The sequence below is a fragment of the Parasteatoda tepidariorum genome, chromosome 11 (genome assembly GCF_982258835.1).
Source record: "Parasteatoda tepidariorum strain Cologne lab strain chromosome 11, Ptep-v5.0, whole genome shotgun sequence".
Lineage (NCBI taxonomy): Eukaryota > Metazoa > Arthropoda > Arachnida > Araneae > Theridiidae > Parasteatoda > Parasteatoda tepidariorum.
Window position 1 is genome coordinate 91,121,517 of NC_141765.1, and position 13,925 is coordinate 91,135,441.

General features: G+C 27.8%; 1 protein-coding gene across 6 annotated transcripts in view; it reads right to left on the reverse strand.

Moving 5' to 3' along the window:
- Positions 1 to 13,925, reverse strand: part of LOC107455797 (protein phosphatase 1 regulatory subunit 12B) — a 187,288-nt gene that overhangs the window by 27,162 nt on the left and 146,201 nt on the right. For all 6 annotated transcript variants that reach the window (XM_071187602.2, XM_071187600.2, XM_071187601.2 and 3 more), the window contains 2 exons: positions 9,423 to 9,575; positions 1,166 to 1,270 (listed from right to left, as the gene is read on the reverse strand). In XM_071187602.2, coding sequence (XP_071043703.1) covers positions 1,166 to 1,270; positions 9,423 to 9,575 — 258 coding nt within the window. The remainder of the gene's footprint in view (positions 1 to 1,165; positions 1,271 to 9,422; positions 9,576 to 13,925) is intronic.

Sequence of the window (13,925 nt, forward strand, 5' to 3'; positions counted from 1 at the left end):
GAAAAGTTGTGTTAAAACTGTTATCTTTATTATTTTTTTTTTCATATTTCATTTTTTTTAATATATTTTGCATTTTAACTGAATTATTCCATTAAAAATGTGTGTTTTTTTTTTGCCACATCCTCGAACTGCCCACGATTTGGATATACTTTCAATTTTAACTGAAGGAATTGATCTGAAATACATTTTTTCCTCTTTCCTTTTTTTTTTCTTTAGCAATGTAGTTGAACTTTCTATTTTAACTGAATAATTAAATTACTATTAGGTTTTCTTTTATATTTAATTTTTGTATTTCAGGGAATTTAATACATTATGCACTTTAACTAAATTTAATCGTTTAGAGCTACGTTTTTCTTCCTGCAATTTGAATGTATTTTGCATATTAACTAAATTATTAGTTAAGACCTACTTTTTCTTTTTTTGTTCTGATTTTGTAGTTTGGAGATTTAGTTATATATTTTGCATGTTAACTGGATTATTAATTTACAACTAGTTTTCTTTTCTCACTTTCATTTATAAAATTCAGTAATCTGGATATATTTCCAGATTGAAGGTACTGATATAATAAGTTTTAATAGAATAAGCGGAAACTAAAATTCAGAAACAAGGATAGTCATAAAAAAATTGTGTACCAATTACACATTTGCAAAAAGGAATCATTTGAAGAGCTGAGTGGGTAAATGTAGGTGCAATTAGTGTAGCATGCTTTCACTTTATTTAAGTAACTTATCTTCATTAGTATGGATTATGCTTATATTTTTAATTTAAATTAGATTAATAAAATAGTAGCAGCCTGATAAAAACATAGACATAGAATATTTCCTTGTGATGATGAGGCAAAAATATTTAATGCATCAAAAAAAAAAGATATTAAAAATGTTTGTAATTGTATAATTAAAGAATAAATCATCATTGCTTTTATTCGTGTTCTCTTATAATTTTTAGAAATCTTACTTAATTTTAAGAAATCTCACACTGTTTTAAGAAAAAAGTGAAAAATTCTCCATTTTTTTTTTCCTGTGATGAAAACCCTGACTCTTAAACTTGTATCAAGAAAAAATTAGGACACAAAGTAAATTAAAAAAAAGTTGTTTAACTTCAGTGTTGCTGGAATGATTCTTTGTTAATACTATTTGAATTAATGCTCAAATAGAATAATAATTACTTGTGACATTTTCTGCAGTTGTTTTTTTGTTTTTTCAAGCTCTTCTTCTGTCTTTTTTAAATTTTCTTTTAAGCAGTCATTCTCCTTCTTGACTTCTTCATAAAGCTACAAAAAGAAAAAATTGTAAATAACTCAAAACTATGAAACATGTAGTAATAATTAACAATGCACCCATAGTTAAAAACAGATATTGATAAAAATAAGAAAATCATTGAACAATATATAATTCTATTTAAAAAAATTATGAAGCTGATGCATATATTCTAGCTAAAAATATTTAAATATTAGAAGGACTTCAACAAACTTTGTTACTCTTATTCTTTAAAAAGCTAGTTATGTGTAAATCATTATTTTACACATAGCTGATATTATATTCAGTAATGTTACCTAAGAGGTAAAAATGTGAATAATTTTTAAGACTTTCGAATTAAAGCATATGTTTTAAATATAATATTAAGATAAGTCTAATTATGCATAGTTAGAAAAGTGTTTGCAAGAAGTTTTTTTATGTTTTTAAACAATTGGATTTGGCACAAAACTAAGCATCACTTATTACATTGCCATCAAAAGTCCCAAGAAGCAAATTGTTTAGAAATTAAAATATTTCAGTGTATCATGACTGGAGTAAGTATAGCTTCAATCAACACTAAACAGAATCATGGCAACTTAACCTTTATGTCAGCCTTATTTTGAACTCATATTTAACCATACGTATGAGTTCAAAAATCATCAAAAGATATGAGAGGAAACTCTTCGATTTCAATGAGAAATGATTTATTTAAAAAATATTTGAAGGGCAAACAATTGCTTTTAAAAATACCTTTGAAACACTATTTGTTTTATAAGCGTTAAAGGGTGTCAAATGTTAAAGGGTTTATTCAAAGACTGAAAAGAGTTTAAACTTTTAATCACTTTGCTGACTTTGAACCATCATGTTTTGAGGGTAAAAAAACATTCTGTAAGAGATAGTACTTTTTACGACTAATTTAACAGTTGCATATTGCTTGCACTAATTAATTAGCATATTTAAGACATGTACATTGAACTGCTTAGAACTTGAAAATCGAATAATTTAATTCACATTTATTAGGTTTTTTTTGTGGGCAGAACATATTAAAGTGAACATCACTACATGCAAGACTCAGAAAATTTAAAATTTATTAAATAAAAAATTTTAATGAAAGAAAATCAGTTGATTATAAATTATAAAAAATAGATAAAAGCATGTTTTTGTAAGATCTGTGGTAATTTGAGAGGATTGTTATCATCATTGAGGAACGTATAATGTGTTTGAAAGAAAAGGGACTATGAAATCAATTATTTTATTCTTATAAATGAAAATGAGGAATTGGGCTGGAATAAAAACAGTAAAAACAATTTTTAACCATAGTTCCCACCAAAAATTATAACACTAAAATTATAAGTTTAAGTTAAAAAACAAAAATTAATACAAATAATTTTTATAAAATATTCTTTTATCTAAAAAATGTACTTTTATCCAAGAGAAGTTTTAGGATTTCAAATTACTGAGGAAAAAATGTACCTCCTGCAGATTAGGTAGCATTCAAACATTGCTTAATTATCTAAAGGGGAAGGGGTTTGTGGTTTGCTTACATGGATATGAAGAAGGGCAATAGCAATGCTTACCCAAGTAGCACAGAGATTTTGTAATATGCTTGTTTAATATTGATCGATATTAAGAACGTCAAAGAATGTGGAAAGTATTTGAGACAGCCAGGCGACAATATTGTAAAGCGTCCATCGATAACTAAATTTCATAAAAAGTTATCAATTAACTCATGTTAGTTAATTTACTTCATAGGAAGCTAATTCAGTGATAAAATTCTATGAAAAAAGTTTAAAAAGCAAAAATTGTTCAAATTTGCTTAAAGGTAAAAAAAAAATCAAAATTAAATATTGTTTTGTAATTATTTGTAAATAAAACTACATATTATGGACCATGTAATGGATGATGCTGCTTTTTGCATTACGCCGTGAAGAGAGAAGAGGTATACCATTACTTGCTGCAAATTTTTGAAGGTATTAAATATTTTTTAGTATGGTTCATAAAACTATTTAACAATCAATAACAATAAAAATAATCACGTATACATTTAATAATTTGAATGATTTATATACTTAATAATCCGTTTATTTAGTCCATGCTGTAGGCTTAATCTGTAACATGGTGATATCTAGTACAAAATTTTCTAGTGCTTTTAATAATGTTTTATTTCAGATTGAATTTTTTAAAAATTCACAGTATATTATATTTTTTTACTTTTCATCATACAATTATAATTAAATGCAAAGTTTGAAAGCAAAAAACTATTTCTTATTTCAAGTTGCATATAAAAAGTTTTGTTAGTGACATTCTTTTCAATGAATTTTTTTCATATAAGTTGAACTTTTAAGCTTATGTTTAGGTAATTATAAAAACAATCTAATTCAATCAATCTTTAATGTGTGCTGAAAAATCAGTGGGTATATTCTTATTTCATAATCAATTATTTAGTTTTTTTTTTAAAGAAATGATCATAGATTAAAATTTAACATTTTTATTTACAAAATAAGTATATGGATAGACATTTTGTCTCTCAATGATAATACGAAGAATGAAATAACTGTGCTATCAGTTTGTTTGTTTTTGCATATGAGATCTAGCAAGTTTTATTGCCAAATGGCTGTAATGAGTGAAGTCTTATAGGTTGTTCAAGATATATAAGTAAAACCATGTTTGGTTAGTTGATAAGGAGTTGAAAATAATGATTCAGGGGTCGAAACCTCGTATTAAAATACAAATAGTGGTGAAAAAGAAGTATGACATTTTTACATTTGTTTTTTGATGAAGCTACCACTTATATTCTACCACTTTAAAATAATAATGAGTAATAATATTTAGTTATAAACATGATTATAGTGCATTTGTTTAAAAAAATAAAGTGAAAATTTAATATTTTTTCGGCTTTAATTTTAATTAAAACTTATGTCTTTTAATTTATGCTTGGTAAATTTGCTACTGTTTTTTAAAATTTTCGTACGAGACTTTGATCTCTCATAATGTAATAGTAATAGAATTTCTTCCTAACAATTAGTAAGAAAAAAAGTAATTAATTTAAATTTGTAAAATAAAATTTTTTTTTTATCTCTGCATACTGATATGCAGATAAAAAATTAGTAAGTTTCTAATTTAACTCTATATTTAAGTGAACTTGTAAACACTTTAATTTAAAGTAGTTACATCGTAGGGAACATTAAATCGTATAAAGTTTAAAACAAAACTTTGTTTAGCACTTTTGCATGCTGTTTTTTAAAAAAAATTTATACTTAAATTACTTACATTTTTAGCTTTACCCCCACCCCAGAGAAAAATTTACCCCAAAACTGTGTAAAAAGCAAGAATGTGAAGTTAAGATGACTGATAATCAACAGTGCAAGAATGTAAATTCAACTGCTTGGCTTGTTAAATTTTTTTTAATAGATTGGTTCTATCCTTATATAGATCGTTGGAATTGTTTGAAATTTCAAGATACATGGAGGAGAGCTGGAATCAATATTCAAACACTTCAGTAAATTTCAATGATCGGATGCTCAATGCTAACTCAATGGTTCCGGATGCTCAGATTCTAATGACGATAGCCACTTTTAGACTTTTGATTTTACAAGACAGGTATTTTCACTGTTTTTATTTTGTTGATTCTTCTGTGTATAAATATATAACTGCGTACATTGTCTTAGCTCTTTTGTTTCCAAACGCTACTATTTTATTAACTGAACGCTGAAATTTTATTCAAAATAACAAATTCCTATTTTGTTTATTTGGAATTTTGAGTTTTAAAAGTTTAAGTTAGCATGTTTCATAACTGCATTCATATATCTACCAATTTATCAGGAGATTTTTTTAGCATACTTAGTGGTAGTAAGTTTTATACTTTATAATTTTATTATTGATTTAATATATTTGATTTGATTGATTTTATCTACTACTATGTACACACAATAAATGTACACACTTAAATACATTAAAAAGACACAATAATCATGCAGTGAATTGCTTAAGTGTGGGCAAAATTGAGTTAACCTTAATATATTATATCACTTATGCTTTAAATATTGTAAGAAGCTGTTGATTACAGGTCGGCATCTAAGACAATAAAGATGAGATACGAGTAAAAAATTTTTTTTCAACATTGTCTTTGTTGCTGCCAAAAATTGTCTTGTGAGTTAATGCACAAAACTTGAAAAACTCTGTAAATATCTTGAGGGAGCACCACTGTCACAATGTCTTCTTTTCTTTTCTTAAATGTCATTGCATTAGTGTGAAATTTACAGCTCTCATCAATTTTATTTCCTGTGTTTTACTGATTATAGATATTAATGAATTAAAACAACTAAATCATATTCCATGTTCTCTGAAGTTCGAGGCTTTTCCATGCTCAACTAATGCCAATGCAACTGACTGCAAGATCTTTCCATTTTTAAAATTCTTTGTCTTTGAAATGCTAATGTTTTTTAGCTTTTACCTATTCTAATAGGAAAAACCTTTGTACTTTTTTTCCGCATTATTTCTTATTGTCAAAATACATTGGAACAAAATAAAACAACACAATAAAACTGTTTGGAACAAAATAAAATTATGCCATATGTCATACCTCTTCACAATTATAAACTATGCCTTAAAATTCTATTCATTAACTATTAGGAAAGGCATCATTAGGCAGCTTTTTGAAGTCTATGTTAAAAAGAGAAAATATGTTTTAACTGAAGATTGACATAATTAAAAAAAAAAATTTGTTACTATTATGTTATCATGGAAACATTTAAGAACTGAGTTATAACCTATGCCATTTTTTAAATAAATTTAACAAGAACATTAAAACAATCATGCTTTTCTTCTCACTCACTCTACATGTACAGTACTTCTTTATCTAGGTTTAGTTACAGGTTCTTTTTTCAAGCAGAAATTTCAGGTACTGTTAAAATAAAGTTAAAACAAATATTGAATTTAATTGAAAAAACAAAAAAGATAAGTGGAAGTAGTCTGATTTCATTTCAGTTATTTTCCATATTATTCCAAAAATTATTAAAATAAATGGCAAATTAAAATTAAAACAGGCTGTTTATACAAAGGAAAAAAGAAAAACTGGTGTCTTAGCCATTTCATCCTTGCCTTAGTTTTGGGGAAAAAATATTCCTGCTTACCAAGACAGATTCAAAGTTATACATACAAGACTGCTTCTTTTCCAGAAGACAGTAAATTATGATGAAGTGTTTAATTAATAGGAAAAAATTCTCCAATCTTTTTAAAAAAATTAGGTCTGAAAGAGATTTTGCTTGTAAAAAGTATGCAAAAAGTGCAAAAGATGCAAAAAGTGTTAGGAAAGTTTTGGTTAAGAAGGATATTTTATTTCTTTTGAAAAGAAATTAGAGATGATCTTATTACCTACCAGTTTTTTCTCGCTTCCGTTGTACCAACAGGTCTGAATATTTTCAAATACTAATTTTCTATGAGTATGTTGGCTGACATTCCACAGTGTTTGTAAATGCTATGAAATATCGATCAACAACCAAAGCATTTTTTACAACATTGATCTATATCATATTTGCGATATTATACAATATGAGTAAAAGTCGCCTTTACATAGATCTTAATGGTAAAAAATAATACAAGAGAAGCTGCAATTACATAGGGGGAATCAAGCATTCCAGCATTATCTGATGATAGCAGAGCGTTGTTATTTGTAACAAACAGAGAAACGTCTGAACAAAGATAAAACATTATTGATTTAAAACATTGGTAAACTTGAACTGCAAGTTACAAAATCTATGCATTAAATTTAAATAAACACAATGAACAGATATTTCCACGTGCTCACAGCACAGACAGAGAAAACTACATGGCGAGAGGGTTGTGTAAACTAAATTGTGAGAGCCAGTGTAATAAAGACATGCTGATTTATATACATTTACTGTGCAGGCATAGAAAACCCAAACAATGATGTCTGCACGTGATATTATAATTAGATGCATAGAAAGTGGATGCAATTGTGAGTTTAAATGTACTAGGATTGCTCCCGCGGGGAAATTTAAGAATTCCACGGCAGCAGAGGCATTATACATCACAGACTGATTGTATCAACACTTGTGAGGTGAGGTCATCTTTCAATCATCATCGATTACAAAATAAATACACAAACCTGCAAGCATGGAACTCGGCTGAAAAGCTTAGAACTCGAGTGTATTTTCAACATATGTTGTTTGTCATGATCGGCGATTTTATGAGATTGATCGATATTGTGTGCCATTTGGGTAAGTAAGACAATAAAAAAAAAACTATTTGCAATTTTAAAAACAAAGAAAAATTAACAAAAAATTTAGAAACGCTTAGAAAAATTATAAACTTGAAATCAAAGATAAATTTTGAACAAAGTTGGAAAAATATTTCTTCAAGGAGTTTTAAATTTTTATAAATTGAACTGTACATAAATTTTGTTTTTACATCTTATATTTAAATTTAATACTAAAAGTTTTAAAAGTATATTGCTATAGTAAAGTTCAAAGATAGAGAAAAGAACAGGGAGGGGTGTTGCAACATAAGCATGGAATAGGGTTCATAATTTGCTTATTTTTGCTGATAAGAAGGGAGCATCCAAATGTGCCAAAAATATGCTTTCAATAAAATTAAACCTATCAAAATAAAAAATGCATTCAGTAATTTCAACATGTATTATAAGTATGGCTTAAATTTAATATAGTATCAGCAAGTAAAAAGTTATTCCCATATACTTTTCTTTTGAAATAACTGTTTTCATATTATTTATTTTATACAGAATTTTAAAATCTATTTATATCATTATCTAAGATGTGGTTTGAGTATTCATACTTTACTACAGTTTTTAATTGTAAAAATTTATATACTATTAGCCAGGGGCAAGTCTGTCACAAAGTCAAAATCCATGAAAATTTTATTTGTAAAAAGTCCATAGAAAGATACCAATTTATACACCATACATGTTTCATTATTAATATAATTTCCTGAAATAAGATTTGTCAATAAATTGCCTACCAATGAAAAATATCTCAACTTTATAGTAGTTAATTTAAGAAAAATCTTAGTTCTTAAAAAATTTGCGATATTGGATTTTAAGATAGAGTTAAGATGAATCACTATAAAGGATTTTAAAGTTGTATGAATATGAATTGCAATGTCTAGATTTTTGCGTATAAATACAAAAATTTATGTTGCATATTACAAAAGCATGAATACAAATCACAATATTGTATTTTAAAAATGTGTGAATACGAATAGGGACATTGGATTTTAAACTTGCGTGAATACAAATCACGGCACTGAATTTTAAAAACGTGTGAATATGAATCCCAAAATTAATTTTAAAAATGTGTAAGTACAAATCTCAATATTGGTTTTTGAATCGCGTAAATGAGAGTCGCAATGTACGGTTTTTAACTCACGTGAATATGAATCGCAAAGTGTAACTTTTAAGCTAATTAAATACGGAAATCAATGCTTGATATTAAAATTACCCGAATAAGAATCATGCCAGATTATAAGTTTTCGATTAGAGAAAGTAACAAGAACTAATGGTTTTTGTAACGCGATTCTGCGATATTTCCAGAAAAACTATATGCCTGCCCTGATCTCAATTTTTATACCCGGAAGAATGTTATGAAAATTTCAGAGGAACGCCAGGAATACAATCACCCTTGATTAGTAATTGTAAATTCAATATGTGATTTGTAGTAATGTTCATGTTTAGTATGTGATTTGTTAATTAAATAGTATTAATTAATAAAATTTGATTATGATATTTTGAGAACTCTTTAAATAATTATAAAAATAAGTTTCAGAATATTCATTTACTTAATTAAAAACTAAAAAGCTACACATATTAATTAATTTATAGCTGTTCAATTCAATAAATTTTTTTTTCATTTGAATTGTTGCTTTTTAATTTTCACTAGTTTAAAAATAAAATATTATATAGCTCGGATATTAATAACATTATTTATAATAGATTGCCATTATTTTTAATAGATGGCAACTATAAAATGCTTAAAATAACAGTTTTTATATGACATATTTCGTTTCGAAATTAAGTTTCTTCCATTGTTTCCCCTTGATTTGGAAGAAAATTATTCTTTCCAGAGTGGTTTTTTCCATTGTTTTTTCAGCTGTTTTTTTTCACCAAATTAGAAACTTGCCATCCCTGCAATAAATATACAAGCAATTAGGTACTTTTTTATATTCTTTATTTTCTTCATCATTTGCACTTAATCTGGAACTAGTACTGTAATGAGAAGAAGCATCACTTCTACAAGAAGCTTCCGAAGCTGTGTCAGGAATTGATGATGATGAACCATAACGCTGTCGTGCTCTATCAGTGTGACCCTAAGTAAAATAAAACAAAAAATTTAGAAGAAAAAAATAAGTAAATAAATCAAAATAAGTAAAAAAAACTTCTAAAAAAAACTGAGTGTTTAGTAAAGCTCTGAATGAGTTACCAAAAGTTTTGTCCTAAACTTACCAGAATTGCTTTTTGAAAATATTTTCTTAGATTCACTATTTAAGTGATATATATAATGGCATAAATATAATGGCACTATTAAATGGCATTAATCAACTACACAAGTTTAAATTAAACTTTAAGAGCACATGCTTAAATAATATTAAACTTTTTTTAATAATCACACTAAAAAGAAAAGACTAAAATTGAAAAAAAAAAATTTAGATTTAAAAAAGGTAATTAGAATTAACAAATTATAAAATAACTTATGAATATCATATAATAAATTATGAATATTATATAATAAATGCTAAAGTAAAGATTTAGCCTCTTTTTAGAATTGCAAACATTTAATATATAATAATTCTCTCTCTTTTTTTTTAACTAACTTTATGTAAAATAATGAGGCAATTTTGATTAAATATGTTTCAAATCAAACTAGGAACATTTTTTATTTTGAACAAAATGTTTTTCTTCTTTTTTTCCCGATTTTTCATTTTAAAATTGCGTAAATACGAATTCCGAAGTATAATTACATACAATCAGCAAATGGTCTCTATTAAATTTTTATTAAATTTTATAACTTTATTCAGTATTTCTTTAATAAAATGTTTAAAAAATTTTTTTCAATAATTTTGAAATGCAAATGCAGTAAGTATTGAAGCTAAACATTTTTGTCAGAATTAAATTATTACGTATGGTCCCTACATTCATAATATGTAACAATTCTGAGATTACTGAATTTTTCATTTCAATCAAGAAATGAATTGAAAGATTTTCGGAAAGAGAAATCTGAATTAACATAAGATTTCCTACTATATTTACTGAATTAAAACAGTAAAAAGTCCCACACTTCATACTTTTTTTTAAAATCCTTCCTCTACAAATTATCGAGTTTTTTTTATAAAATAACTTAAAAGCAGTGAAATTTTTAAAAACAATACAGTAAAATAAAAAGATCAAAAAAATTATGCAATTAGTAGACGGTCCCTGAAGTACAAAATATGAAAATTAATTCATTTTAATTACATTTTGTCTTTATTAAATGTAATGAATAAAAGGGAGATGGAAATTTGGAGGTAATGAAGCTTTGTGATTGTTGATTTCTCTGGAACCACATAAAAATACCTAAATGGTGAATGATCCCCAAGTCAAGTTCAAGGATTATAGTACTGAACTATAAATAAAATAGTGGAAGAAAGCAATTGGTTTGCCTGTGATGAAGACGATGGCGCTTCATCAGCGATGAATTTAACAAGAGAAAAAAAAATTCTTTTATTATTAGGGGAAAAAATTGGTAATTTTTAGTCGGTCCCCATGATCAGCAAAAATTCAAGAAATTTTTCAGTTCGATTTCAAAGGGCGGGAAATGAAGCCCGAAATCGAGAATCTCTGGCAAAATGCAGCAGAGTTGCACAAAACTGCGCAAAAATCCTTTCCACGGAATCAAGCTTAGTGTAAGTGCATGCAGACCCGCAAGTATTTCATCAAACATGTAAAATGATTGGCGCTTTCATACGCTACGGACCGACGGTACGCCAAAATAGATTGTGGTTGAATGAATTGAGAGAATGTTGAAAGAAACAACGTGAAAACCACGATTTTTTCTTAATTTGTGACAAAAATGAGCATGGTAAAGGGGGGGAAAATCTTAGTTTCTAAAAGGAAAAATTAAGCACTTTTTAGGGTTTCTTTTTTTTAAAAAATAAGCACCTTTAAGCCCTTTTTAAAAACGCACCCTGTTAGAAAATCCCTCATTCAAATAACGAGTGGAAATCGTTTCTGAAAGAAATTAATATTCTGACAAAACAAAGGCAAACATAATCACTTACTTTTTGACAATAAGAAACTTCCTAGTTATAGTAAATGAAAAATTAGTTGCAAAAAACTAGATGACTTGCTTGTTATTTGAATTTTTATTTATTACATACTCTCATATTTAGCTCGTTGTAGAAAGGACAAGATGGTGAAATAATTATTGAATGTTTTATGCTCAATCTACCATAAATTATATTTCTATCTAAATTATTAGGCATTATGTAAGAATCTTTTTAATCGTATCACAAAAAATGGACAGTTTGGCGGTGCACAGTGGTGCCATATAGTGTTTACCGTTAGGTTACGTTTTCTTAGTACACTGCTCAAATCATACAAAGGATATTGCGATTTTGTGGGTTGATCTTGCACCTGGAGAAATGTTTGAATGATTGATACATTATCGTCAGACATAGTAGACTGTATGAGATAAAAATGACATTTGTTTGGCAGAAGATAATGTGTTTTATTGAGAATTTGGATACAAAAGGGGAAAAAAAACTTTATTTGCGAATATCAGAAAAAAAAGAAGAAAAAAAAGGTGTTTCCTTAAAAGAAAATAGTTTTTAATAGGGGGGAATGGTTTCCCCGGACGGCCAGCAATCTTGAACACCTTTGAGGCATTCAGTCTATGATGTTATTAATGAGGGGCTGGGGTATTCTGTCCCATTCCTCCAGAAGAGCTCCTTCCAGCTCTTGGAAAGTTTGTGGGGGTGGTTGGCGTCTAGCAATTTGTCTGCCTAGAATGCCCCAAACACGCTTGATTGGGTTCATGTCCGGAGAACACTCTGGCCAATCCAGTCGTATGATTCCTTCCTCTAAAAGAAAATCGTTCGCCAAATTAGCACGACGTGGCCAGCAATTGTCGTCCATTAACATGAAGTCACCTCAAATCGCTGCAGCGTAAGGGACTACAATAGGATCTCATCCCTATATCGGCGACCGGTCAGAGCTCCATTTCGAATGATATGGAGATCGGTGCATCCATCAATGGAGATGCCAGCAGAGACCATCACTCCCCCCCACCGCCAAATGTTAGACTTTCGTGCACGAACGCTTTCTTGTGCCACGTTCCCCCCAGATGAAAATACGACTATTATCAGGATGAACAGAAATTTTTTTTAAATTTTACTTTCGTCATGTATACTTACGTTATTTAACCTTGATTATAGTGATCCTTTTTTGATAACAGTTGTTGTTACTTACAATAGAAAGCAGTTTGTTACTAATAATAGAAATTGTTTGCAAATATTGTATGCTTTTTTCTTATCAGGAAAGTTTTAAATCAACAATAAAAATTATCTTTTTCATATAAGCGTTTCCACACATTTGAGAAGAGCAAAGTCAAAGTTTGAACGTACCTTTGTCGAATTAGAATATTCATATTGCTTTTTTTTTTTTTTTTTTTTAACAACTGACGATTTTATCGCACGTTGTTTGAATGAGGTTATTTCCGAAATAGCTGATTATGTTCCTCAAAACGTGATAGATTGTTAAAATTAATGTTGAATAACCAATGAATCACGATATATTTTTATTACTCTCAGTTTCATTTCTAGCTCTATTATTAATTAACATTATTCCCTTTAACTGCTTTGAAAACAGCAAAATAATAAGATTAATGAAGCTACGGTTTTCAATCTGACCTATATGTTTTGAATTTACCTAGGTTTATTTCTGAATAAATAAGTCAGAAAGCTCTCTATGAAGGTTAGGCTTATATTAATAAAAATTAGAAATTAAATAGAATAAAACATTCATTTCAAATGCAACTTTGGACAAAAAATTAATGTTTTAGTAATAATTTTAAGAAAAAAGGCTTTCTTATGAAAAATTAGGAGCATTTTTCTTTGTATAACATAATTTGAATTTATTTTCCTCATTAAATAGGATAAAAAAAAAACTCATCACAGTAGCACCGGGACCAAATTTCTAATTGCCAATTGAGAATTGCCAATTTTCGATGTAGTATACGGTTACCTAACTGGACAAAATTTGATAACGTATGCACTATAACCAGTTGTCAGCAATCTTCAGGCTCTCTAAAAGAGAATACTTAGGTGATACCGGGTATCTCGATGCTGATGAAATTAGTTCTAGCTGACAGATTACATTCTACAAGGTAAGAAAGAGCTTCCACATTGTCTCTGTTGAACTCATGAAGCAGATAAATTTGTTTTAACTCTCTCTTTAGTTTTTAAACTACTTTTATTCATTGCTCACAACAGTTATTAAAAAATATATTTTCAGCCCAGCTTATTATACGTTTAAAAAGGGTTCATTTTCTAACAAATAATAAGGATTTAGTCCAATAGTTTCGTTAGCCTCTGCTCTTGCGGTACAACCACATAAACCCGATTAAGAATATCAGAAGAAAGAATAGATCAAGGAGGAAAAAAAGTGCTATCAAAGAAGAGAAA